The 23,002-nt window shown below is 53.3% G+C and overlaps 7 protein-coding genes across 7 annotated transcripts; all 7 read left to right on the forward strand.

Moving 5' to 3' along the window:
* Positions 1–491: 491 nt before the first annotated feature.
* JKF63_00738 (uncharacterized protein) lies at positions 492–4,220 on the forward strand (the record flags this gene model as incomplete). The annotated part of the gene is made up of 1 exon (XM_067896788.1): positions 492–4,220. One exon carries the CDS (start codon positions 492–494, stop codon positions 4,218–4,220), a length of 3,729 nt encoding a protein of 1,242 aa, XP_067752945.1.
* Positions 4,221–5,995: 1,775 nt separating this feature from the next.
* Positions 5,996–6,679, forward strand: JKF63_00739 (uncharacterized protein; the record flags this gene model as incomplete). The annotated part of the gene is made up of 1 exon (XM_067896789.1): positions 5,996–6,679. One exon carries the CDS (start codon positions 5,996–5,998, stop codon positions 6,677–6,679), a length of 684 nt encoding a protein of 227 aa, XP_067752946.1.
* A 1,636-nt stretch (positions 6,680–8,315) lies between these two features.
* JKF63_00740 (uncharacterized protein) lies at positions 8,316–10,085 on the forward strand (the record flags this gene model as incomplete). Its single annotated transcript, XM_067896790.1, has 1 exon — positions 8,316–10,085. The coding sequence occupies one exon, from the start codon at positions 8,316–8,318 to the stop codon at positions 10,083–10,085; it is 1,770 nt and encodes a 589-aa protein (XP_067752947.1).
* Positions 10,086–11,448: 1,363 nt separating this feature from the next.
* On the forward strand, positions 11,449–12,132 carry JKF63_00741 (uncharacterized protein; the record flags this gene model as incomplete). The annotated part of the gene is made up of 1 exon (XM_067896791.1): positions 11,449–12,132. One exon carries the CDS (start codon positions 11,449–11,451, stop codon positions 12,130–12,132), a length of 684 nt encoding a protein of 227 aa, XP_067752948.1.
* A 1,521-nt stretch (positions 12,133–13,653) lies between these two features.
* JKF63_00742 (uncharacterized protein) lies at positions 13,654–16,467 on the forward strand (the record flags this gene model as incomplete). The annotated part of the gene is made up of 1 exon (XM_067896792.1): positions 13,654–16,467. One exon carries the CDS (start codon positions 13,654–13,656, stop codon positions 16,465–16,467), a length of 2,814 nt encoding a protein of 937 aa, XP_067752949.1.
* Positions 16,468–17,695: 1,228 nt separating this feature from the next.
* On the forward strand, positions 17,696–18,121 carry JKF63_00743 (uncharacterized protein; the record flags this gene model as incomplete). Its single annotated transcript, XM_067896793.1, has 1 exon — positions 17,696–18,121. The coding sequence occupies one exon, from the start codon at positions 17,696–17,698 to the stop codon at positions 18,119–18,121; it is 426 nt and encodes a 141-aa protein (XP_067752950.1).
* A 732-nt stretch (positions 18,122–18,853) lies between these two features.
* Positions 18,854–19,093, forward strand: JKF63_00744 (uncharacterized protein; the record flags this gene model as incomplete). The annotated part of the gene is made up of 1 exon (XM_067896794.1): positions 18,854–19,093. One exon carries the CDS (start codon positions 18,854–18,856, stop codon positions 19,091–19,093), a length of 240 nt encoding a protein of 79 aa, XP_067752951.1.
* Between the last annotated feature and the right edge of the window lie 3,909 nt (positions 19,094–23,002).

A 23,002-nucleotide genomic window follows, 5' to 3' on the forward strand; every position in this document is an offset into this window, starting at 1 on the left:
AACCTCTCCCATGTTCGTTATGCCTCACATTAGTACAACACGTACACACAAGCCTTTGAGTGTCGTGCTGAGGCGACAATGTCCTGGCGCCCTCCCAGTAGCAGCAGCTATTTTCACACATGTAGGTTGTCTCCGATATATATATATATATATTCCGGGAGCCATTGTGAACCTCCTCCTCCCCCCCCCCCCGCTGCGTGTCGTCTGTTTCGACCCCCCCCCCCTACAATGCTTGGAGTGCACGTTGGTCGATTTTCTCTCCTCTTTTTCACTCCCCCACTCCTCCGCCTCCATCCTATCGTGACACGCCGCCGTTACGCTCCCCCAAAGAGTTTCTCTCCTCTTTAGCTCCTTTCTTGGCTGGCAACTGAGTCATTCCTGCGACCACCAACATTCCTTCACAAAGAGAGAGACACAGGCAGACGCTCGAGCTCCCGAAGGGACTCTCGAAGCCCCTCTCCACTTCCTCCCGTGCAGTCACGGTAATTGAAATGCGACTTTGCGCTTCTCCTCGGTGGGTGGTGCGGTACCTCCGTAGTGCAGTGGCCCCGGGCACGCGCGTAAGCGTGGCGACACGGCAAGAGTGCCTTGAGGCAGTTTCAACTGTTTCCACCTGTAGTACCCGCTGCTACGCGACAGGCTCTACGGGCTTTGGGAAACCAGCCGGTGTGTCGTCTGGCGCTGCGGCTGCCGACCTGAAATCTGCTCAAAACGCCGTGTCATCGAAGGTGAGAAGCAGCCGCTTTGTGCGAACCATCGCTGGTGTGGAGGATTCTGTCCAACCGAGTGGCCATCCGGAGAGCGGTGGTGTCCTGCAGGAGGGCGGGAGAGTCACACGGCCAGCGCTGCATTTGAGACTCTCCGCACCCCCTGATTTATTCTCTGCGGCTGCCGTCACTGCATATCTTCAACGTCTCCACAGTCTTTTGCGCCACGAACGTCATGCGTATACTCGTTCATCTGCTGTGCACGAGCTCGGGAAGATTGTCTTGCCTTTGGTGAAGGGTATCGACGGCGGCACCGTGCTTCTATTGTTGCAGACGCTGCGTATGGCGGACGCCCCCCGTGATATGCCTCTTGTCAGAGACGCGACTACATGGATGGGCTTGCATGGTCTAAACTTGACGGTGCCCCAGACGATGGCTGCGATTGAGCTGTTACTTCACTTTGACGGCACAGTGGCGTCTGAGGTGGCGGCGGCGTTGACACAGCGCACGCCGCAGTCGACCCTTTTGTCGTTGCCCACAACACGTGTGGTGTCAATTCTTACGGCAATTCTCCTCACGGTGACGTACGGTGAACATAGTCAAGTGACACTGCAGTCAATCACACAGGTTGAGTGCGCCAGTCAACATAAATTGCTTTCGGCGGAAGGGCTGCGTGACGCGTGTATTAGTGGCGATTTACACTCTGTGTCCCCTGGAAGCCTCGCGCAACTTTTGCGCTCGTTGTGGCTCTTCAAACACGTCAATCGGTTTTTCTACAGTACTGAGGCTGCCGCCGAGTGGCGCTCCCTGGAGGATTCAGTGTGCCACGTCCTCGCCATGACTGACAAGTGTGCCGAAGTGCCGCTATCCGACGTTGTCGCGCTCATAGGTGATCTTTACGAGTGGAAAAATCAGCGCAGCAGCTCCGAGGCTGTGGTAATGGGAAAAAATGATCCACTGGAGCAAATCTCTGTCGCGCTGCTTCTTCGCCTCAAAGACGTCACGAGGCGCGTACGGTGTGGTGCTCCCGAGTCGAGCTTAGCGAACTCGATCTTGCCAGAACCTTGGGCGATGAGCGACATATCCGCGGTGTGGTCCCAACGCTTGGCATGCACTGACGGTCACGGCGTCACAACGGTCGTTCACTCTCTTGGGCATGACGGCAACGGAAGTGAAACGGCGGGTGCCTATGTGATCGCTCTGCGGGATCTTCAGGAGGCCATCGTGGGTGTGGTCAGCGCGCGCTGCAAAACAGAGCCGCAAAGCATAGCTGTTTTGCAGATGACTGCGCGCGTTTGCAGTGAGTTGGTGGTCTCGTGGATGGCAACCGCTCAACAGGCACGCGACAGCGCTGATCTCCAGGGAGCGGGTGAGGACTTGTCTACGATAATGCCGGATCTTGCCTCTCTCATTCCCGAGGCTGTGCTGCAAGAACTTCTTGACGGCATCTCAGCACAGTTGCAGGCCGACAGCATCACATGGACGCCGCAGATGGTTCGGGAAGCGGTTACCACGCTAGGGAATAGCAGAGATTCTGCGCACCGCGCGCAGGCGTTGGAATTGGCGAAAACATGGTACCGGCAGCTGCAGGCACGTGCCCAGGATGGCGCCCGGCTTCAACCGATTGAACTCCTGGCCTTTTTCATGCCGACGTTGTTATGCGAGGAGAAAAAAGGTGTGACGGAAGCGGTGAAGGCGTCACTGTCGAGGTGGAGTGTCGCCGAAGTGCTCTACTTCTTCTCCGAAATAGCGATCTGCGGCCAACGAGACGGTGGCGTGGAGGGTATCGCGGTCCTGCGAGAGTCGGGAAAGCTCCTCTGCCCCTACGTTGCGAAGGCTTCTGCAGCGCAGCTGGTGGGGCTCGTTGAGTGCTACGGCGCAGCACAGGTGCGAAGCGATGACTTTTGTGAGGCGGTGGCGGCCCGACTTTCGGAACTGTTGCGGGCCACTGTTGCAGACGCGTCTCGCGAAACAATGTACTCGTCAGTGGCGCCATCTACCGCTGCACCCGTAGATCATGCAAACGCTCCTACCGTAGGGGACGCGCAGGCGTTGACCGCTGACGCCGCGGCTCCCAGTCGAAACAGGACAGCGGGAGCGGTCACATCTCCACAGGTGACGCTATCACAGCTCGCACGGCTCCTGCGTTCCCTGGCGCTTATGGAGACGCGGCAGGCGACACCGTTTGTCGACGCCGCTCACACGATTACGTGCGCTGCGGACGCCGATCAGGGCACCGCAGAGCAGATCACACATCTCATTGCGGCGTACGCGAAGATGCTCATTTGGTCCTATCCCGTTATTCGTGCACTGGCGGAGCGTCTGTTGCGCATAAACAGGTCGGAAGTCACCCTATCGCACCTAGTGACTGCACAGTTGGCGTTGCTACGCATGGATGTTTCCCTGCCCCCCGTCACGGGACGCTTTTATGAGCAAATCTCTCAAGTGTACAACCCAGCCACCACAGGATCCCACATTTCTTCTCCATGTGCCAATGCCCTTCATGAGATGGTCGTGCAGCTGTCTATTCTCGCGCGACTGTGCGGTCACCCCTCGGATACGCCCTGGGACGAGGTGGCGTTGCAGGTCTTAATTGACCGAGTCGTTGCCTGCGCAGATCGTTTGAGGGTGGATGAAGTCGCAGAGGTGCTGCTGTCTCTTGGTCGGCTTGGCAAAGGGGACTCTGCGGCCTTTGAAAGTCTCACCGTTCGCACCCTGGGCATGTTGCCAAAGGTACCACCGCAGGTGATGGCGCACGTGGTGGAGGCGTACGCGCTCGCTGGTCGGGGTCGGGACACCGAGTTGTTTACCCTCGTCGCCGACCGAACTGTAGCCATGCGCCACGAAATGGCCTCGGTAACCATCGCCAGCATACTGGCCTCTTTTGCCAAGGCGGGGGCGCGTAACGACAGACTTTTCATTGAGGTCATTCCACGCGTCCGCCACGTCGCGACTTATGGAACTCCGCGCGATGTGGTGAACGTTGTTAGCGCCTACGCTAGTGTGAACTTGTGGCACTACAAACTCTTCGCGCGCCTCGCTGAGAGGGCCATTCAACTGCGCGGCGATTTCCGCACACCCGAAGTGGTGGCCCTCTTCCAGGCGTACGCCACAGTGCAGATGCGCTACGACCGCCTCTTCACAGAATTCGCGCCACGCGTTCAGACGCTGATTCATCTCTTCTCCCCAGCCGATTTGGCATCCATCGTCTCCAGCTACGCGCAGTTGGACATACGTTGCCCGCCGGTGTGGAAAGCGACGGCGGCCCAGGCTGTGACGGTCGCAGAGAGCTTCGCCCTAGAGGATGCAAGGAGGCTTCTTGATGCCTTCGCGTCCCAGTCGTTTTTCAATCAAGAGTGCGTGGAGGCGCTGACAAGACGCTTCCCGGAACTAGCGAGTATTTCTGGAAGCTCCTCTGCGGCTACCGCCGACGGCCGCGAAAGCGATGGCTCTGACTCTCAGCGCCCTGGGCGTGAGGAACGTGTTGTCACTGAAACTTCGGAGTGTGTGTGAGGTCTGGGTTACAAAGGCGGGTGGGGCAAATTGGTCACTAGGGGTACACAATTTCGTTTGGAGTTGCGAACTGATGTCCACCCGCGCCACATACGAATCGGCTAGTCTACAGTGACAGAGAGAGAGGCATCTACTGACCGCTGACATCGCCTGACGTTCTGGGGCGGGTTTTTCTTGCCTTCTCTCACAAACAGGGAATGGCTCCGCACTGGGGGGGGGGGGGCGGGGCAGGCGGACGCTCCTCTCCTTGCTATAGCCGCTGCGCTTCTTTCCGCAGAGAGGGATGAGGGGGGGGGGCGGGCAAGGGCAAGGGCAAGGGCAGGGGCGTACAACGTAGCACCATCACAGCGCTGCTGGGGGCATCTGTCCGGTTATGGACGGGCCGTTGCAGCCGAGCGACTGAGCACGCCTTGTGCCAACCACCCGATCTGAAGGCGATTGTGACTGGACGTAATTTCCCCATGCCCTGACTGGGGGGGGGCCACCTGGGGACGGAAGGACCCTGCATGCCCTCGAGGAGTACACTTTTTTTCGTGACTGTTGTGATGGAAGCGGCTTTGAGCTGATGCGGGAGTCGCGCAGGTGAGGAGGGTGCGGCGTGGGGATGCCCGAGATTATGCATCGCTGCGAAGGCGTCTACAGCTGGTGCTTTTTCACCACGCAGTGAGGCCCGATATGCTTTCTCGGGGGAGGGGGGGTGTGGAGGAGGGTACGAGGGCATGGTAGGGGTAAGGGGAGGGGGAGGGAACAGTGAGGAGTTTGCGTCATGGTAACAGGCAGAGTGAATGCCTGAAGAAATGAAGACTTCCTGTGCCTTTTTTTTGGCGTTGGCCTTCTCAGTGGTCGTGTCCTTCGTTGAGAATTGTTGCGTCCCCCCCTCCCAAAAAAAAAGCAGAACGGGCGGTCTTTATAGGGTCCAAGTCTTGCTTATCGGTTTCAACCGGAGGTCCACATGCCCGCATGACCATTGTCGGATTCTGTTTGATTCAACTCTTCGGGGGGAGGCCCTGCGACGCAGCGGCGGCCCGCGTGTTGCTCGTAGTGTGGGGAAAGACTCGCTTGCACGAGAGAGGGGTAGTGGACAGTCAATGTCGGGGATCGGTGTTCATCCTCGATGTCATACCGTGCACCAACAATGACCGCTTCATCAATAACACCAGTTCATTGTCGACGAGAAGAGAAACATTTTACGGGCGACGGGTCCGAGCTTCTCGAGGAGGAGCAAACACAAACACACACACACGCACACACACACGCACAGTTCCAATCCCACAATCAAGCTAGCTGGGACGAGATATTCACGTGTGGTTTATTTACCCGCGCCCATACAGAGTGAACGCGTGTTTGACCACTGCTGCCCGCCTCATGGGTGCAGAGCAACGGAAGGTCATGAACCAAAGAGAGGGGTAGCTTGACTCCCTACTGTGAAATCGGCGCGAGAGTGAAGGCGGCGGCGGCGGCGGGTGGGGGGGGGTAGCAGCGACTCAAACAACGAAACCAAAACATAGAGAATATATATATATATATTTCTCACATATCGTGCAAACCAAATCGCGGTGACCCACGTCCCGGGGGGAGACGCTGTCCTCACTTTCACCCTCTTCTGAGAAAAAAAATCATAGGAGCCACAAGAAAAACTTGGAGACGATTCTATTCGCATTGCCCCGTCCTCTTCTCTCGTCTACTCTTTTCATATACAGGAACACAGGATCGTTCACACAAGAGCTAAATCGCACGCCTACATCGCCACCGCTTTCTTTATTCGTGGGCGCACTATGGCTACCACTGGAAAGCTGTGCCTCGTATCGGGCAACAAGGGGAAGCTGTTAGAGGTGCAGCGCTACCTTACCCAGGTCAATGTGATTGTAGAAGCGGTGAAGATTGACCTGCCCGAGATGCAGAATGCATCAGTGGACAAGATTAGCTGGAATAAGGCGGTGGAGGCTTACAGGACAGTGAACAGGATACCGGCTGGCGAACCGCTCCGTCATGGCGGCACACCGGTGCTTGTGGACGATACCTCGCTCGAATTTGATGCCCTAAATGGGCTCCCTGGCCCCTACATAAAATGGTTCCTTGACCGGCTGGGCGTGGAGGGTCTTTTGAAAATGGTTGAGGGCTTCGCCGCACCTCCTGAGGAGCACACAGCTCCAGAAGGAATTGCACACCGCGGTGCAAAGGCCGTCTGCGTTCTCTCCCTTTGCCGCGGTGTCGACAAAGCCTCGGGGCAACCGTTGGTGGAGCAGTTTCGTGGTGTATGCCCTGGCGCACTGCCTGTTGCCCCTCGTGGTGGTGTCGGTTTTGGGTGGGATTCAATATTTGCCCCTGAAGCTCAAACGCCCACGTACGCAAAGACTTTTGCAGAGATGTCCGTGGACGAAAAGAATACCATTTCTCATCGCTGCAAGGCGCTTGAACTGCTCACAGAGTACCTCAAGACCCACGAGCTGGAGTTGTAAGGCATCGCGGATTTTTTTTGTTTTCTTTGTGCGATACAATCCATGCAACAAACCGGTGTGTCAACACGCACGGTGGGGTAGGGAGAGGAAAAATAATTTAGGGTATTTTGGCAGCTAGCAGCTGCGTTGAGCACTTTTTGGAAAACATCATGTACGATATCATCCCTTTTTCATTGACTGCATCTGATCTTACCGCTTCTCCTCTGCCCCCCCCCCCCCCCCCTCCCATCCTCCCTTCCTGGTGCGCATGGGAGTTTCGACAACTACCGCCAAGCGCACAGCGGTTTGTCAGATTGTGCCAGAGGCAGAAAAGCTCCAGAGGCCATGCGTACGTTATCCGTTCTCCTCGTCCCCCTAAACGACAATGGTTTTTTTTTTGGGGGGGGGGCGGGGGTAATTCATTTTAATCCCCACGCTTTTCACCTCGCTTGCCTGCCTCTCTTCTTTCCAGGGTTCCTTGACATTGCATCTATCAGCATTGACTCCTCATCTCGGAGAACGGAGGGAGAGGGCCACACAGCGGGGAGGGGGGGGGGTGCGTTGGGCGCTGCGCCGGAGAGCCTTGGGGTGGTCATCTGTCCCTGGTACAGCTCTGCACACATTCTGCCCGCTACGAGGCGGCCTGAGGAAGCGTCTCACGCCGAGTTACTCAACGGGCCACTGAGACCACTGGTTGGGTGGGGGACTGGGATGAGGGAAGAGAGGAGAGGAGAGGAGAGGAGAGGAGGGAGAAAGGGAAGAGGGGGGGGGGTGAGGCTCGGAGCACCCTGCGCTCGAGGTTACGATCTCGCACGGGAGGACGCGACGACGTACATTTGGCCGGTGCGCGTCGCTGCCCTCCACCCTTTCTGGGTCCTGAGAGCGATGCGCGGGTGCGCTGGCACAAGCACACACAAACACACGCACAAAGAGGTCATCTGTCCCCTTGAGTTTTCCGCGTTTCTATTTGCTGTTTTTTTTTTTGTTCCCCCCCCGAGTTGTGTCGTACCGAGTGCATTCGGCTCTTTTGAACTCTTTTTTTAAAGGCTTCGTCGTATAGTGTTCCTGCAGGGAGAAGGCGATGATGTTTTTGACAACTAATTGTCAGAATTCAGTTCTGGCATCATTCCCTCGTGCAGAATGGCTTCGCAATTAATTCTCTGTTTTTTTTGTAACTCTCTGTATTCTTTTTTGTTTTTACTGCTGCAAAAAAAAAAAGACGACACCACGCTGCGGTGCTACTACACTTCCACAGGAGTAGCCGTAGACGGAAGAACAAACGCACACGGCTGGAGTAGCACGAGGGTGGGTGGCGGGGCAAGCGTCTTGCCGGTTTCATATTGAGGGACGCAACCGTGATGGACGATTCACCATTGAATTACCGCGGCCACTAAGTGCAAACTGGTGCCCGCATTTCCTTTGCATGTTCGCTCACATTCACTTCTCTTCAACTACTCCTTCTATTGAATTCTCCGCGATTTGTCATTATGAGCATAGTGCCCACTTCTGAGGCGGGTAGACTTGCCGCCTTCTGCCTCTTGCCAACCACAGCTTGTTCCGCGTTTTCCACAAGGCACGTGTCGGACTTTTTTTTTCAGTTCCTTTCTTGTTTTTTCTTTGTTTCCTCCCGTGCTTTGCACTCGTTGATCGCGTCTCTATGTCAGCGGAGAAGGCCGTGTTAAAGGATGGCGCCATGACGTTAAGCGAGGAGGTGGCCGTGGACAAAGTCCTAGTCGATGACATGCCTTCAAAGGTGCCTCGGCAACCCTTGCGTTGGTTCGCTCTTGTCATGACGGCCGTTCTGCTCTTTCTCGTGGTGCCCCTGCGCCTCTGGTGGGCCCCTCACTTTATCCGTGGGCCTGCTTCGAACCTGAACTCTCTGTTCATCTCATACACCAACGACAGTGACACACACTACGAAACCGACACGTCAATCGACGCAATGAAGCGAAGAGCTGCGCAGGGCCATGCATATCCCCTTAGCGCTGAACCATCCGAAGGCTGCGCCAGCGGTGCCCCGGTATTCCCCAAGGGTGAAGAGACGGTTGTAAGTTTTACGACAAAGGATAACGAGCAGCGCAGCGCGGTGGTCTACGTGCCGGAGTCTTACCCGATGGAAACCGAAAACGGATACACGAGACCGGTAGCCCTTATGGTTCAGCTTCATGGATTAAATGACAACTGCATGCGCTTTCTAAGACACACCGGGTTCAAGACTTACGCAGACCTCGACGGGTTCGTGATTGTGAGTCTGTGTGGCTCTCAAGGGTACTTGGGTACTGGCTGGAACGCCGGCACATGCTGCGGCTTTGCTGGCGACCTGCCTGATGACGTGGCCTTCGCGAAACAGGTGGTAGTGGAGCTTTCGCAGAAGCTTTGTATTGATAAGGACCGCGTAATGGCCGTCGGGTTCAGCAATGGTGCCATGCTCTCGGAGGTACTGGCCTGCGAGGCACCTGACATATTCCGTGCAGTCGCCTCCGTCGCCGGTGTAGTGGAGCTGCGCCCTGGAAATGAAGCGGGGCTACAGGCCTGCACCACTGCCGTCGAGAAGGCCTCGTCCACTGCGCGGACGAGTGTGCTCATGGTTCACGGTACAGCAGATCTCCTGGTTCCGTGGGCTGGTAACGCCTTACTCGGATTCCCCTCAACACAGCTGAACGTGGATGGATGGGTTACGCGCAACGGGTGTACAGGAAATCCCATCACCACTATCAACACACACAGTTACTCAAACCTGATTTACGACAACTGCACTATCGGCACGCATCCTGCCGACGTTTTTTCGAGAGCGAAGCCAGGGAAGGAGAGGGTAGGTTCCGAAGAGGCTCATGAGTACCAGTGGTGTCGGGAAGAGGAAAAGGAGGCGAGTGCTTTGCCTGGGGCGAGGACGAGGAGCGAGGCGGACGTAGAGTGCTTTTTCGCGGAGGTGAGTCTTGGCGGGATCGGTGGCATGGGTGAGGACGGAAGACTCGTCACGAAGCGGCGGTACATACCGAGTTTTGACGGCGAGGTCGCTCACAGGACCGGCACACCGATGTGCAAGAGGAAGAAATACCGATACATGGAGGGCGGAGGTCACATGAAGGGCCTCAGAGCCGAAATGTGGAACATCGCCGAGGGGAAGCACGACCATGCCCGCTCACATCCGCGCACGGAGGCACACTGGCCAAGTCAGCCTCTACGCAAACACCATTGGGAAGCGAAGCATCGCAAGCGGCACGTTCGGCGCTTCAGTCGCACTCCAAGGGAAGGCTGGGGCGCCTCCGTAGAGCACAACATCATCCCACGTGGGCGGAACGGCACGAGTGAGGTAGAGCTGGTCCGCGTGAATGGTGGATCGCATGGTTGGCCAAGCGACATTGAGTTCTCGACGACGGACTACATCTACAGGTTCGGGCTTCGCATCTTCGGGCTCTACAACTGATAGTGCTTCACGAGAAAACACATGCGGGCTCTATTCTCTTTTTGTTTCCCCGTTTTTCGCTTTACTCAGATCCCTTTCCCACTACACACTTTCTCGCTCGACAGCGCGTCTAGGACCGTGGCGCTCCGTGATGCTGTTGGCGATACATCAAGTAAACGCGGAACGTTTTCGGGATCGCTTTATTTCGTACCTCTCTTGTGTCAAACTCTGCGCGCAGTCCACTCTCTCTTTCAACCATCACCAGCCCTGCCCGGCTCTTCTGTGCTTTTTGCGAAGGTTGGAAGGCGAGAGGAGGAGGAGGAGGGCATCAAGTGCAATCGAAGGAATTGAAAATGATCGGTGTGGAAGGACCGCTGACTGCATATAGTCAAATGTGAGGGGAAGAAACATCATGTTCAGCCCCCCTTTTTTCCCCTATGTAGGGGGTTTACTACTTTGCTTCAAATCCTTTTGCTGATCGTTTTTTTTTGTGTCCGTTTTTTTTTTTAAAGGGTTGTTCACTTGTCAAGCTCTCGCCCTAGTATCTCAGCGAGGCAAGACCTGCAGTGTGGGCTGTGTGTTTACGGACGCTCCTTTGTTTTTTTTGTTTTTCACTTGTCATGTATTTTTTTTTTCTGTGCCTCTTGGAGAAGCCCGCTTTCCAAAACCCGCATATTGCCCTTTCTTTTCCAATTGACTTATGAGCGCGTTTAAATTCAATCCCCGCCTGATTTCTCCTTTGTGTTGTTTCGAAGTACTTCTTGCTTTTTTTAGCGGACGCCCGCCATTGTCCAATGTGAAGTCGGTACTCGCCGACTGAGCGCACACGAAATGTAAAGGGAGTAAAGGGAGCGGGAAAGACACACTGGCCTTTTGAGCGCATTTTCTGTGCGTCTCTTGCTGCGTTTCGGGTTTTTTTTTCCCTGATGGGATTGAGGATCATCTCTGTGGTGGGACTTGCTCCGCCTTTTGTGTGTCATTATAGTTTCCCTGTGGCATCAGCGAAGCATAAAAAAATAGAAATATCGCCAGCCGGACTACGGAGAGCACAACAGACCGCTGCACGCGCCTACATATTTGCCCGACAGGCCTTCGCCTGCTTTCATGCATCCTCATTGTCTCTTTCTACACCTCGCTCTCCTCTGTGTCCTCGTTTCTCCCTTCCTTTTCTGTCTGTATTGCCGACATCGTTTCCTTTCGTTGGCTTTATCTGGGTTTTTCAATACGGGACAATCCTCTTTTTTTTTTACTTCCTCCCCTTTTTTTCATCTTCTCCTCTTCTTCATCCTCCTTTGCCGCCACCCGCTTCACGACAATTGGCACAGCAATCTCCCCCCAAAAAAAAAGAAAAAAAGTCCCCCGAGAACAGAGGAAAAAAAACGGAATGCCCAAATCGAAGCGTGCCAAGATTGTCCCGCTCACCAAGACGCAGGCAAAGACACGCGGGGATAAGGACAAGCTCATTGAGCGTATCCGTGAAGCCTTGGATGTCTACAGTGATGTGTACACCTTTCAGCTACACAACATCCGAACCAACATTCTGCAGCAGATTCGAGAGGAGCGTGCCGGGGACAGTCGCATCTTTCTGGGAAACAATAAGCTCATGATGATTGCCATTGGTCGTGACGAGGAGAGCGCGCAGAAAGAAAATTTGCACAAGCTGTCGCCGTTTCTCACGGGACTATGTGGGTTGCTCTTCACGAATCTCAGCAAGAAGCAGGTAAAGGAGTACTTCGCAACTGTCGGTGCCCCTGTCTATGCCCGGACCGGGCAAACGGCTACGGACTCGCTTGTGCTCAAGGCAGGGCCGCTGCCACGGTTTCCGCACAGCATGTTTGATCACCTTGCGAAGCTTGGTCTGCCCATCAAGCTGGACCGCGGTGTAATAATTCTTTTGCAGGACACCACCGTCTGTGAGCCGGGTGATACGCTTAGCGCAGAAGCTGCGCAGCTCTTAAAGCTCTTCGGAGTTCAGTCTGCCGAGTTTAAGATTGACCTCACAGCTCACTGGACGAAAGGCGTGGCGAAGAAAGTGAGTAGTAGCGCGCCTAAAAACGGGAACAAATAGAGAAGGCGTATCCCATCGGGCTGTGCGATTGCGTGCACAGTGTGCCCGGGGCGGAGAGAGAGCTCATTTCACTCTTAGTGATGACAGCTGTTGTGTTGTTTTCTAAGTAGAATGGTGCGTTGTATAGCAAGGGCGCAAGAAGTCTTGATGAATACTTAAGCCAACGTTTCTTTGCCCCCGACACGCTACGGTTGACATTATGTCAAGACGCGAGCTGGTTGCGGTGTCTGTCCCTTGCTGCCCTCCTCGTTCTTTCCTCTGGCCCTGATCACGTGTGCTTGGTGTTTAACTGTTAATTTTCTGCCGTTCTGCCCCGTGTGACTCTTTAAGAAACGTATAAGCGTATCGTTCATTCTCCTCCTCCTTCACATGCTTTGTGAAAAAAAAAAACGGGCCTTTCTCTGAGTGGGAGAGGTGCTCACCTTGACGTGGTGGAGACTTCCTTTTGAATGCGAAACTGTTAATGTTTTATTCTGTTTCTCCCTCAGCACAGCACAGTGTGCCCGCGTGGGGAGTGGGTGAGGCTCATAGACTGTGAATACTCCCCGGCGATCCCTGGGAACTTCTACGAGTGTGTTCCTCCGAGAAACTCAACCCTGTGCCAAGTGACAGCCGAGTCTTGTAATCACGGAGGATTTCTGTGTACGTGACCGTTCCCCTAGCCTCCATTCGTGCTTTGCCCGTAGATGGCACACACCGATTTTTCTCTCTCTAGAGTTGTTTTTTCTCCCAGGGCTCTTACCTTTCCTCTACTCAGCTCGTAATCGTGCCCTCCGCCTCGTCAACCCCACCTCTCTCTCGCTCTGGCTTTCTTCTCGTCCTCTCTTTTTTTCCCCCTCTGTGCATGCCCAAACGCATCAGCTGTGACACTTCTCGATGTGCAATGAGATGAAACACTAGCACCACAAAAACGCAACATTTCCGTTGTTTTGGGTGCTGCGCGTCCGTCAGATCGCCGTGAAGGTAGCCATATCCCTCTCTCCCCGCGCATATTGACCCCCCTCCCTCCCTCCCTCCTTCCCTCCCTTCTTCCCTCCCCCCTCCCCTCCAGTGCTAGCAAAGCACGCGTATACTCACACACACACACACACACAACTGCTCCCCCTTTCACAAGCCATTACTACGATTCCCTCTTTGCGATCTTGTCCGCTTCTTATCAACTACTCTTTTCAAATTTTTTTTGGGGGGTGTGCATATTTTGGACACCACTCTAAAAAAATAAGGGAGTGGATTACTTTCACTAGATTGTGTACCCTCATTGTATCTCTGCTCCCATAGTCGGTGCGGTTGCTGACGGCTGGTGAAGGGGGTAGTGAGCATAAACATCAGCGCGAGCGTCTTCATTTATTTTTGCTCATCATCATCAGACCCGCGCACGTACTATACCAGACGTGGTTCTGGGGAGAAATAATTTTCATATATATATATTTTTCGTAGAGCGAGGAGAGAGAGGCTGGGTGGGTGGGTGGGGAGGGAAGGAGAGCGGGAGGCGACGGGGCGAACCGTCAACCGTTTCGGAAAATGATGTCCTTTGAGACCCGAGATGCAGTGAAAGATTACGAACTGTCTCAGAACGTCTTATTGCGGAGTATTCTGCCTGGCGGCCTTCTTGAGTCTCTCGAAGTGAAGCAACGCTGTGAAACCCTTTTGGTGCCACGACAGGCATCGCTTGAGGTCGTTGATATTGCCCAGTATTTTTTAGCCACTCCACAGTCGTCGTGCCCCGCAGCGGGCGTCGAATCCACATCTTTGCTCACCGCGCTTTTTGGGGAAGACGAGGAGACCCTAGAGAAAGGTAGAGGCGATACACCAAAGACGAGGGATGGGTGTGGTGCGCCCGGGACCCCCGGCGTGACGTTTCCGCCTGAGAATGGCGACGCCTTTCGGGCTGCGCTGGCCCGATTTCTCGACTATCACCTCCTCCATTTCGACAGCTTTGGCATCTCCGAATTCGTCAACCTCAACGGTCAGCGGGGCGCTTTTGCTGAGGACTTGGACCACGTGAAACGCTTCGGTCACTTTGGCAAAATACCCGTGATTGCTGACGCCGGTGCGCTGTGTCCATCACAAAGCGATCCTGGTACTGCCGTTACCGTGTCGGCTGCTGATGCCGCGGCGCGCACTCTCTCTTGCCGCCCTTCGTCTCTACAAATGTTTATTATTGACCAACCCTTGATGGACTCGAATGAAATCAGCTTCATCAGAAATACATTGCGCAAACTATGTCTTCCCATGGCCCCAAGAGTCACGGCGAGCGAGGGGGCTGTGGAGTCCACTACCGGTCTGGCAAAGATATCGTCTGCGATGAACGATCCTAACACTGAACACATCCCAGCGCAGGCGAATCTGCCCAACCTGTCGGCCTGTACGTTAGCCCGCATAGCGGCGCTGGACATGGAAGAGGCTAAAGAAACCGATCCTGCTGAGGGGTTGTGTACCGAGACTGTCGTGATCGAAGACTTCGAGGATGAACCACCCAAGGATGCTGACCTAGAGGCTTGTGTGACCAAGCACACGTATATCAGCGAGCAGCAGCGCCAGCGCCAATCCAGCGAATGCAAATGTGCAGAGGGGACAATGGCGCGTGCTGCCAGCAGTGCTCGTTTTGACGGATGTTTAGCCAGCGCGCCGTCTCCCTCTACGTCGTCGTCCTCCGCGAAATGTCCTCAGGCAGTTCGCATGACCCCCACCTGCAGCTCCCAACAACCATTCAGCGGGAGTGGTGCCACTGCTTCCGCTCTCCCTACTACTACTCCTGCTTCTCTGCACGCCAATGTACTTCGCCGCGAGTACAGTCGCGAATGCATCAAAGATTACCGTCGTGTGGTAGCCGCAGACAACGATATCGCCTACAACGTATTTGAAGACTTCATGTCGACGCAGTGCCCAAATTCGTTGGCGATGATGTTGAGCGAGTACGTCTCAAAAAACCAACAATTGCAGCAGCCGATACTAAACAACATCAAGTACAACACTTTTATTGAGAAGTGTCACGCACAGCTGCGCCACATACCTTTTCTCTCCAGGAACAAGAGCCGACTGACGGCCGTGAGGGAGGGTATCGAGCGGTACGTTACGACAAGACTCTACCGCCAACTCTTCAACGTCTCCGAGGATGATAAGCGCAAAAACACGCTACTGCAACAGAAGCTTACACGACTGGAGAACATGGCGCCCGAAAGTTTGGATGCGCTGCCAGAGGTGGAGCGGCACCATGTCTGGGGGCAGGCGATGTTTGAGCTGGATGGTATGGACTTTTTCATATCACCACGAGAAAAGCTCCGGTGTGGAATGCGGGCATATGAGCTGCTGAGTCTCGCCATCGGTGATATTCTTCGACAGCGGCGCCATGCGGCACAGGGAGGGAGCGCTTCTCCTACAGGCAGCACTCCTACCAACGTCGGTGACGAACCGCTGGTGTTCGGTGCCGACGCAAGTTTGCCCTGCTTTCTCCTGCTCGTACTGCGCGCGCGACCGCTGAGCTTTGTGCACAACGTTTCCTACATTGAAAAGTTTCGCCACCCCACACTCATGTCTGACATGGAGTCCTACTGTTTAGCGACGCTGCAGTCCTCTCTGATATTCTGGCAGAATTGCCGCGACGACGGACAGATCTCTCCAGCCGCCGCCGCAGGCACTACGCCTGGCGGTGGCGCATCGCTGTTGCACACTGCAGGTTCAACTGATTCCCATGCGCTTGCCACGTGCCCCTCACCAATCTCAGGAATAATAAAGAAGCAGCCACCACCGCCACGTATGACAGAGAACGATCTACTGCCGTCTGTGCGACAGACATCGTTGTCTCGTCGCCAGCAAGCTACGGCAGTCACCAGCAACGCGTGCGTGGATAGGGCGGCAGTGCTCCCAGGTGGAAGTGTAAGTTCGCAAGAAGAGTCACCGACTGGTCTGGATGTACTATTCGGGTGCTCAAACCGCAAGTTGATGCCTGTTGCTAGTGACGCCAGCCCGGGTACTAAAGGTGTTAGCTCAAGGGGCAACCCAGCACCGCCCCCACACACGAAAAGTGCAGGCGACTCGCTTCCCGGCACAGCACCAGGATTGGCTGCCCGCCAGTTACCGCCGCAAGGCACCCTGTTGGCGTCGACATCCGTCGTTCCGCATGCGGGGGCGGTTCCTCAAGTGAATGTCGAACCCTCTTTCCACACTGACTGGACAAAATCGCCCATCTCACCACAGTGTGCTTCGAACGCGTCCTCACGCGAGCGGGTGCGTGACCTTTTGATAACGCAGAACAAGAGCTTTGAACAGCTCACCCCCACAGAACTTCGCATGGTTGTCGAGCAAGCTCGGTTACTTCTACGAGAGGGGCGGTGAAAAGACGTTTGTTTGCGCCATCTTGGGTAGTCTTGTTGTGGAACCTGCTTCCTGGTCTGTGACTGGAGGAAATAAATAATAAAGAAAAAAGGTGTGTGTGTGTGTGTGTGTGTGTGTGTGTGTATGTGTGTGTAAAGCTGGGAAGGTCGAACGCTCGAGCATATCATGCATGTTCAGCGATTTCTCAAAGACTGGTGATTCGGTCCCCTCCCCCCTCTCCCCGATGCACGGGTGTAAAGCGCTCTGCGCTTCCTCGTATACTATACACACCACCTATCAGGGTTTCTCCTCCACATCTTAGATGCGCTCGAGTTTTTTTTTTTTTTATTGAGGGGGGGCGTGTAGTGGTGGCGATCCCACACCCCTCCCTTTCTCTGGCCTTTTTATCACACCCCATATTGCTCTTGTCCCCACACCAACTTTAACGTAGTTTATCCTTTTTTCCGAATTCCTGTATTTTTGAATTGTCTGTATCTTTGTGTGTGTGTTCTTCATTGTGCCATTGCTATTTCTCCTTCAACAAGTATTCTACCACGAGGTTTCCCTTTCGCTTCACCCCCGGCGAGGGGCCACCTATCCATGAAGCCTGATCCAAAGGCCTTGCGGATGGGTTCCCCCCTCCTCCTTTTCAAGGACCCGCCAAGCAGGACAGCCTATTTCTCTGGGGTTCACTTGAACACTAAGGAACCCCCCAGGCGATGCGCGAAAGTGAAGCGAACATCACCTGTCGATCTGTGTCCTCCTCCCCCCTCCCCATGTCGTAAGAGGTTTTGGCAGCGAATACACTCCGCCCTGCCTGCCAGAACAGGGCAACAATACGAAGGAGGAGGGGGGAGGGAGGGAAACAACGGCAATGCAAAGAGCCGTGATGGGGCGCAGTACTTCTCTGTTAGTGTGTTTCCGCGTCCCGCGAGATGGCATCATTCCACTGCTTCTCCTCTCTCTCTTGTTGGCATTTCCCATGTGCTCGGTTTGAATCGTACTCACACGCAAACACGCGCACGCGCCTGCACGTACATCCGTACTCCATCGGACATGCATAGTGTTGTTGGTCAGGTTATCGAAATCGCGCTGAGGCAGCTCAGTTTTTCTACACGGAGCGGGAACAAAAGGCGGTGTGTATTACATATCAGCCGAGAAAACGAAACGAAAACGTAAACAAACAACCAAAGTCTAGAAACATTCCGATACACACACACATATTCATATATATATATATATATATTACATGCTTTGTCGCAAAACCCTTGTTTATTTGGCCCAAGGAATCGTACGTACACCCCGACACATGATGACAGAGGAGAAGAGTATTGCGCAGGTTGCGGAGCTGGAGAAGCGCGCCACGAGTGCTGAGCAGCAACTATGTGCTCTGAAGGAGCAGCTCGAAGGTGGTGCAAGCTCTGCTGCCAGCCGGGCGAACCTGGAGGCCCGTTTGCGTGAGCTTCTTCAGCGCATGTACGAAGACCGTGAAGAATGCGAGACGATCCGCGCCCAACGTGACGAACTAAAGGAGGAGAACACTCGTCTGCAGACGGATGTTCGGAAGTGTGAATATCGCATTGCACACTTGATGCGCACGATTGATGGGATTGAAAACGGCAAATATCATGATGCAGACAAGGACCAGCCAAACACCCAGACATGGAGGCGTTAACGCGAAAGTGCTCTATGATGCATCCACGTTTTCTCTCTCTGCGATACGGTGGAGATTGGACCCGTGGCTCGCTCAGACACAAGAGACTCCATCCCTCTACTTCATCTGCGTGCAGACCCGTCAAGTTGATTTCTCTCTTTTTTTTCCGCCTTCCTATTAACGGACAAACATGAACCTATATACACGCCGGTTTTGATTTTAAACAAGAATTTGTCACCAAAGGCGTACTCGTGCGTGTGTGCAGGTAAAGTGATTGCTTCTCGTCACACGGCAATAGGACATCCACCCAAAACAGAGATGAAGAGAGAATAGTCCCGATCGCTTCCCATGAGTTCCACGCCTCGTGGCCTCGGCGCAGGTGCGTCACGGGTAGCTTATGCACGCATTTATGCACGCATTTATGACGCGTATCTTGCGGCGCTGGTCACCTCGTCCTCCTCATGTGTATGCCTTCTCCCTCGTTAGAGCCCTGTCACGACACGTGGTGTGATTGGCTTCCCTCTTGATGTCGATCGTACAAGAACATTGTCTCGGCTCCGCTGCTCACTCCCGCTCACTGTACTGCGTCGGAGGCCGGGGGGGGGGAGGGGAGGGGAAGGGGGAACAAGCGCTGCTGTCTCCTCCTTTTTTTCTTCTCATTCACTGTTTTCCTCCTTTTCTTTCGCTGCTCTTTCTCCACAGGGTAACGCCACCAAGAAAAAAGTTTTTTTTTCCTCCTTATCTGTTGCATTCATGGTGGCATACACGCGTGACGAGGTGGCGGCCCATTGCACCCCGAAAGACTACTGGACGATTGTGGATGGATATGTTTATCACTTCGATATCGACTTCATTACAACGCTACACCCCGGTGGACTGAGCATCGTGGAGGCGGCGGGCAAAGATGGCTCCCTTATGTTTCATGAAAACCACGACTTTGAAAAAGTAAAACCCCTATTGGATAAGTATTGTATCGGTGAACTGAGGGAGTAGTAATGCTTCCCTGGTGGTGTGGTGACCGTTGACTGTGTCGCTCTGGTGCTGAGGGACGGCTCGTGGATCTCAGTAAATGAGTTTGCCTCTGTTTCTGTTTTTGTTGTTGTTCGCTTCGTTTGCGGCGGATTTCATGCATCTCTGTTGTCGCAAAGGCACACGGATGCTACACAGCGACTTCTTGCGTGGTTGCATGGCTTCCTCTGCGCATACTTGTGCCGGCCTGCGCTTTTATTGGCAATGAACCCTTCTTTGGACATCACGGAAAGCCAGAGTCTTGCGACCTGAAGATGGTGAACTTCTCCTTCTGCATACGAGCGAAGCCGCTCTTCAAGAAGGGCCTCAAACCTCTGTCGTGCTCAGAAGGGGCGCTCTAGGTCGGTGTATCGCTTTGCGAAATGGGTATGAGGGTGCCACAAGGGTGGTCGATGCGGGACACCCGTAGTGTCGGACCCCGGGACATATTTTCACGTCCTACTATCGTTCAGCACCCACTGCACCTATACACGTACACATCTGTCGTTTCTCGGAAGCACATGGCTGTGTGTTTCCTTGTGTTCTTGCTGTGCTGCCACGAAAATTCCACGTTGCTTTGACGCTTGTACACGCTGTCGCCAGACTGAAAGAGGTGTCGGTGCATACATATATACATATATATAGATATGTATGTACATATACATATGTTTATATATTATAAATATATATATGTGTGCGTGTATTCCTCAAGCGTCCATCACACGCACACATTTCTTACAGACTAGCCGAGTCTTTTTTTTTGGGGGGGGGTCTTTTATTTTCCGCAGAAGGGTGTGTGTACGTAGTTGCATGTACGTAAACTCATCTGTTCACCAAGAGAGTGAGCTTCTTCCGCTGCACACATACGTTTGCGTCTCTGACTCTACGCCCACGGTCATCTTCTTATCGGAGCGGCTGTGCGACCTTCAAGACGAAAACGAGTCGGTCCGTGAAGAGTCCCCGCGGGCTCGGATATCATCCTCCCCTCCCTCCCCGCATATCGAGGGGAGAGGGTGGGGAACTGTGAATATGCGAAACGGTGAGGTCTTCTTCTTTTTTCTTTTTTTTTAAGTGAATAAGCGTTGTATGCATGTTCGATGCACCGCGAGAGAAGGTGCTGTGCAAGCAGACAATATGTCATACGAAACTTCATTGATTGCGTTGTGCGTTCATCTCCGTCTTGGAACTCTCCGGTGTGTGTATGTGTTTTTGTACTCTTTTTTTCCTGGGTTCTGGGCGGAGGGGAAGGAGCAAGGGAGGTTACGGGGGGGGGAGTGGGGGCGGTTCAAATATATATACACACACATATTTATATATGTAACCATGTCACTACTCTTGCTGACAGCATTCGTATCACCACATCATTGCCTGTGCCATGTATAGACAACATATATATGTATGTTGATAGTGGTGAGGGCTCGTCTTTGGCAGGAGAAAAAAAAACGCAGACGTCTGCCGGTTGCCGTATCCCCCTTTTGTTCTCCCCTCTGCTGCAGCAACTTTTTTCTTCACTTTCTCTCAGTGTGGGCCTTCTCTGCTGTCTCGTGGACAAGGAAAAAAAAACGTGCCTTTGTGTTTTCTTCGAGTGGTGTTGTGGGTTCTATCCCCACAACTCCTCGTTTAGAGCTTCCGCTTTGGTGACCCAGAGCTGAAACTTCGGCGATGTCTACCTCAATGTTTCCGTGAGTGTCAAACATAGCATATATGCACAAGTAGTGCCTAAATGTCATATTCAATACGAAGTTTAGACATGCACTCGGCACGATTACACTTCTGCGCGCACCCACACCCACATCGCCTCTATCGGAATAACTGACCGGTCCTGTGAAACCCATGGCAGAACCGCATATCTTATCATCGTCTTTCATCTTTCGTGCCTTCCTTTTCTCTCTACTTTTCTCTCCCCCATACTCTGATCAAGGAAACATATATATATATTTGCATGTATACATGCATGTACATGCTGATATTATATGTATATGTATATAATCCAACCTCGTTTTCGTTCGTAGGTGTGTGTCTGTCTGTCCGTCTGTCTCTGTGTGCGTGTGCGAACCTGCTGCACCTGTAGACATATTTAAAAAATTTTTTCTTTTTTTCTATTTTTATCCCCCACCTCATCGCGAGGAAGCCACTTACGGGTCAAGTAGCGGGAGAGTAAGCTGCTTTTTCTTCTACTTCCCTCCCTCCCCCCCCCCCCTACTGTGCGTGTGTGTCTCTGTGTCTGGTCAGAGTACACTCAGTGAATAGCAATACGGTCGCACACACCAAAAGGGAGAAAAAGGGGGGTTACAAACAAACCAAAGAGAGGCAGGCGACACTTATAAGTGAAAGCAGAGACGGGAGCCGACAAGAGTGCTAAAACAACTGAGTAGGGTGCGAGACTGGAAATACACGATAATACAAACAAGTCATCGAGGAAAGTGACCACCACTCTTTTGTGTATGTGTGTGTATGTGAATTTGCATCTACTCAGGTCACAAAACGTTCTGGTAGTCACACATAAAGTGGACAGCAGGTGCCGGTCTTTCCCTTCTCTGCATTGACCTCCCCCTCCTCCCCCCCTTTGTGGATCGCCGCCGCATTGCACACAGGTCCTCTCTTGTGTGATTTCTTCCGTGACAAGCGACGGAAAGAAATCACCACAGCGCCTTTGTTTCCGTTATCCTCTAAGAATCCGTGCACTGCAGTCGGTCTCTGATTTGGCGTGTGTTTTATCTCGCTGTGTGTGTTTTTTTTTTCCATGCCCACGTAGCGTTTTCTCTGGGAACACGCTTACCTCTCCTCCTCCTCCCCCCCCCCCACACGTGGTGTCTTTCGGTTCTGTTTGTGCTTCAGGCCGACTGCATAGCGTTTCATCATCATATCTTCGCCAGATTCTACCCTCTAGCCCCCCCCCTTGTGCTTCTTTTGCCTTTGTGTGATAGTGCATGTATTGATTTTCTCTAGTTTATATCTACTTCATCGGCTGTATTTATTGTCCCCCCCTCCCTCCCTCCCCCGGGCGTTTCTGCTTCGGTTTTGTGGGTGTTTTGTGTGTGAAGATACATTCACGCACTGAAGAAAAAAACCCAAAACACCCTTTCCGCCATTTTCCTCTTCACTCTCTTTTTTTTGCGTTTCTTTTTCAGTGGCTGTTCTACGTTGTTTGAGCTTTGTGCTCTCTTGGGTTCTGTTACACCATTTTAAAATATATATTTCCTCATTTCCCTTCTCTCCTTTGCGTCATCAACGACGTTTTTTTTTTTCGTTTTTTTAACCCCTCACCCCCTCACCCACCTTTTCTCCCTCTTTTCCTTTTTCCTTTTCTGGTGTGCGTATCTCCCCGCATAACTTGTTTCCATTTTTTTCTCCCTTCTCTCTTCGTCGGTCGTTGGTTTTTTTTGTTTTTTTTTCCTCGATCTTTTTATCCCACTCCCCTTTCCTACCCTCCCCCTCAGCTGTTTCTTTCAACTTAGTGTGGACATCGGTTGTGCTGTTCATTTTTTTTTCCTCTTGTGTGGTTCCAAAGGTTGCGTGTGTGTGTGCACGTTTTCGCTTTCTTTTTTTTAGTTGCCGTCAGTGGGGGATCCCAGCGGAGTTTCTCGTGCAGAGGTGGGGGGGCTCTTGTGCTTTGTTTTTGAGCTCCTTCCACCTCCACCGGTGAAGTGTGCACTAGTGTAGCCCCTCTGAACTTCGCGCAGTCACTTTTGATTCCGCTGTCATTGATTCCTACTTGGCGTGGGCATTGAGAAGTGCGGGTTATCGAGTGACTACTTCAAAGGGCAAAAACAGTTGGTGAAGCAGCGTTCATTGCCCACGAACTCCCGCCTAAAAGGTAAGGCGCAGGTCAAATAAAAGGCAGAACGACTGTGGTGAGAGGAGAAATTTGTGCCACAGTCGCGCCCCGGTGTT

The sequence above is a fragment of the Porcisia hertigi genome, chromosome 36, assembly GCF_017918235.1.
Source record: "Porcisia hertigi strain C119 chromosome 36, whole genome shotgun sequence".
In the NCBI taxonomy this organism is placed as follows: domain Eukaryota; phylum Euglenozoa; class Kinetoplastea; order Trypanosomatida; family Trypanosomatidae; genus Porcisia; species Porcisia hertigi.